At 42.5% G+C, this 3,666-nt stretch overlaps 1 protein-coding gene across 1 annotated transcript; it reads left to right on the top strand.

Annotated features, from left to right (window-relative positions):
- The first annotated feature begins 674 nt into the window (after positions 1–674).
- LOC120947115 (olfactory receptor 5V1-like) lies at positions 675–1,547 on the top strand. The gene has a single exon (XM_040362153.1). The coding sequence runs from the start codon at positions 675–677 to the stop codon at positions 1,524–1,526; it is 852 nt and encodes a 283-aa protein (XP_040218087.1). The 3' UTR covers positions 1,527–1,547.
- The last annotated feature ends 2,119 nt before the right edge of the window (positions 1,548–3,666 follow it).

The following is a 3,666-nucleotide window of genomic DNA, read 5'->3' as shown; positions in this document are numbered from 1 at the left end:
GCGTCGATTTTTCCGTCGTTTGCGTAAGTCGTACGCGAATAGGGCTGTGCGTAAGTTATGTTCACGTTGAAAGCATTGACTATTTGCGACGTGATTTCGAGCATGCGCACTGGGATACGTTCCATACTTGTGAACCAGCCAGGCCCAAAATAAGCTGGAGGAAGGGGGGGGGCATAAAAAATTTTGCCCAGGGCCCAAACCATATTAAAGACGGCCCTGCATGGCATTACTTTACAGTATATGATGTTATTTTGCACTGTAACATATAGGAGAATGCATTTTTATTGATGTGTGTGATTTAATCCAAGAACAGTTATAGAGAGTTAAACCTTATTATAAATCATTTTTAAAAACCACAACAAAATAGCTGAAGTTCCACTTAGTATATCTCATTTTAATATAGATATAATTTTATGATTTGGATCGCCCAGAGGCATTTTTTAGGATTCTCCCAGAGATGCGAGACATCTCCTCAACAGTATTAGTACATTTTTATGAAATATGCATGGATTACGGAATATTAAGTATCCTCCTCTCTTTTATGAAAAAAAAGGTACAAAGAAAGTGCACTGAAAAAGAATGTAACACTTGTTGATGGATTTCTCTTCCAAGGCCTAGTGTCCATACCAGCATACCAGTCATGGGTCTTTATAATAATCTCTCTTGCTTATATTATGACTGTGTCTTCAAATTCCATGGTTATATCTGTTGTCTGCTTTGATTCCCGTCTTCACACTCCTATGTATTTCTTTTTGATCAACCTCGCTATAATTGAGTTATTGTGCACTACAGCAATCACTCCAAATACTTTAAATAACATGCTAAAGGAAGCCAAAGAAATCTCATTTGTAGGTTGTTTTGTTCAAATGTTTACATTTATAACTTTAGGGGGCTCAGAATGCATTCTGCTCGGTATGATGGCATATGATAGATATGTCGCTATATGCCAACCCCTATTGTATACTGTAATCATGAACAAGTCCCTTTGCATCTATATGGCAATTACCTGCTGGACTGTTGGGTTAATATCTGCATTAGTGAACACTGCTCTTACGGCTACATTACCCTATTGCCGTGACCGCCTTATTAGACATTATTTCTGTGAGATTCCACCACTTTTGAAGCTATCTTGCAAAAACACTTATATTAATGAATTAGTGGTCTTTCTTTTTGGTGCCAGCGTGATACTGGTCTCCCTTCTTCTAACGCTTATCTCATACATCTTTGTTATTCGGGCAGTAATCAAGATCCCCAGTGCCAGTGGAAAGAAAAAGGCTTTCTCCACATGTACTTCTCATCTCCTCGTGGTCAACTTGTTCTTTGGGACAGCTATCTTAACATATCTCCGTCCATCTTCACAGTCATTCTATAATAAGGATCACATATTTTCTCTGGCATATGCTGTAGTCACTCCACTTATCAATCCTTTATTATACAGTTTTAGGAATAAAGATGTTCAGAGGGCACTACAGAAGATCTTACAGCGGTGGAGGGCAATTGCTTATAGAGGTGCCAGGTTTTCTTAGCTGCTACTATACAGCTGTGGCCAAAAGTTTTGAGAATGACACAAATATTTATTTTCATGTCAAGTCTGCTGCTTCATTGTTTTTAGAATTTTTTGTCAGATGTTACTATAATATACTGAAGTATATTTACAAGCATTTCATAAGTGTCAAAGGTTTTTTACTGACAATTACACTAAGGCCCCATTCACACCTAGGCGTTTTTACGCCTGAAGCGCACTGCTCACAAACGCCAGAGGGGAGAATTAACATTATTCCCTATGGTCACTGTTCACACCTGAACGCCTGAACGCCCAAACGCCTGTCGCGCGAAGCTCAAACAAGTCCCGGACCTTTTTTTGTTGCGCGTATCGTGCAGTTTGGGCGTATTTGAGCGTTTTTTTTTTCCATAGAAAGTAATGGGAAACGCGTGAATTGAGCGTATCGCGCGACAACGGGCGTTTGCTACGGGCGTTTCGTCGCTTTAATAAATAGAACTTGTCGCCCATGCAGAAGATTAAAAAAATCTACCAACATAGCAACAAGTGATGAAAAGATGATAATTTTTCCTATTGGCTAAAATAAAAAACGCAGAAGTACAAAAACGTTGCACGACGCTGTATGCAAACGCGCAAATACGCGCGACAAAACGCCAGAAAAAAACGCCCAAAAAAACGACCGAACGACCGACGCTCAGGTGTGAATGCAGCCTAAGTCAATTTGCAGTGTTGACCCTTTTTTTTCAAGACCTTTACAAATGCTGTCAATCAACTTCTGGGCCACATCCTGACTAATGGCAGCCCCTTCTTGCATAATAAATTATTGGAGTTTGTCAGAATTTGTGTTTTTTTTTTGTTCACCTGCCTTTTGAGGATTGACCACGAGTTTTTAATGGGATTTAGGTCTGGGGAGTTTCCTGGCCATGGACCCAAAATGTTGATGTTTTGTTTCCCAAGCCACATAGTTATCAACTTATGGCAAGGTGCTCCATCATGTTGGAAAATACATTGTTCGTCGCCAAACTGTAATAGGATTGTTGGGAGAAGGATGTTTTTGTACCATTATTTATTCATGGCTGTGTTCTTAGGCAAAATTGTGAGTGAGCCCACCAAGGGCGGATCCAGAGTCTAGTCTCGGGAGGGGCACTGACAGAAAATAAGGTGTTGCTTACAGAACTCAATTAGGTGTCCGATGTGTCCGCTCCAATGTTGCAGTACCGCTAAAAAATCAATGATCGCCGCCATTACTAGTAAAAAATATTTAAATATAAATGCCATAAATCTATCCCATAGTTTGTAGACGATTGTCAGGGACTGCAGACATGGTACAAGAGATGGTCAGAGACTGCAGACATGGTACAAGAGATGGTCAGAGACTGCAGACATGGTACAAGAGATGGTCAGAGACTGCAGACATGGTACAAGAGATGGTCAGAGAATGCAGACATGGTACAAGAGATGGTCAGAGACTGCAGACATGGTACAAGAGATGGTCAGAGACTGCAGACATGGTACAAGAGATGGTCAGAGACTGCAGACGTGGTACAGGAGATGGTCAGAGACTGCAGGCATGGTACAAGGGATGGTCAGAGACTGCAGACATGGTATAAGAGATGGTCAGAGACTGCAGACATGGTACAAGGGATGGTCAGAGACTGCAGACGTGGTACAAGAGATGGTCAGAGACTGCAGGCATGGTACAAGGGATGGTCAGAGACTGCAGACATGGTATAAGAGATGGTCAGAGACTGCAGGCATGGTACAAGAGATGGTCAGAGACTGCAGACATGGTACAGGAGATGGTCAGAGACTGCAGACGTGGTACAAGGGATGGTCAGAGACTGCAGACGTGGTACAAGGGATGGTCAAAGACTGCAGACGTGGTACAAGAAATGGTCAGAGACTGCAGACGTGGTACAGGAGATGGTCAGAGACTGCAGACGTGGTACAGGAGATGGTCGGAGACTGCAGACGTGGTACAGGAGATGGTCAGAGACTGCAGACGTGGTACAAGGGATGGTCAGAGACTGCAGATGTGGTACAAGAGATGGTCAGAGACTGCAGACGTGGTACAGGAGATGGTCAGAGACTGCAGAAGTGGTACAGGAGATGGTCAGAGACTGCAGACGTGGTACAGGAGATGGTCAGAGACTGCAGACGTGGTA

This window comes from Rana temporaria, chromosome 1, assembly GCF_905171775.1.
Source record: "Rana temporaria chromosome 1, aRanTem1.1, whole genome shotgun sequence".
Lineage (NCBI taxonomy): Eukaryota > Metazoa > Chordata > Amphibia > Anura > Ranidae > Rana > Rana temporaria.
This window is presented reverse-complemented; position numbering and strand designations above follow the sequence as displayed.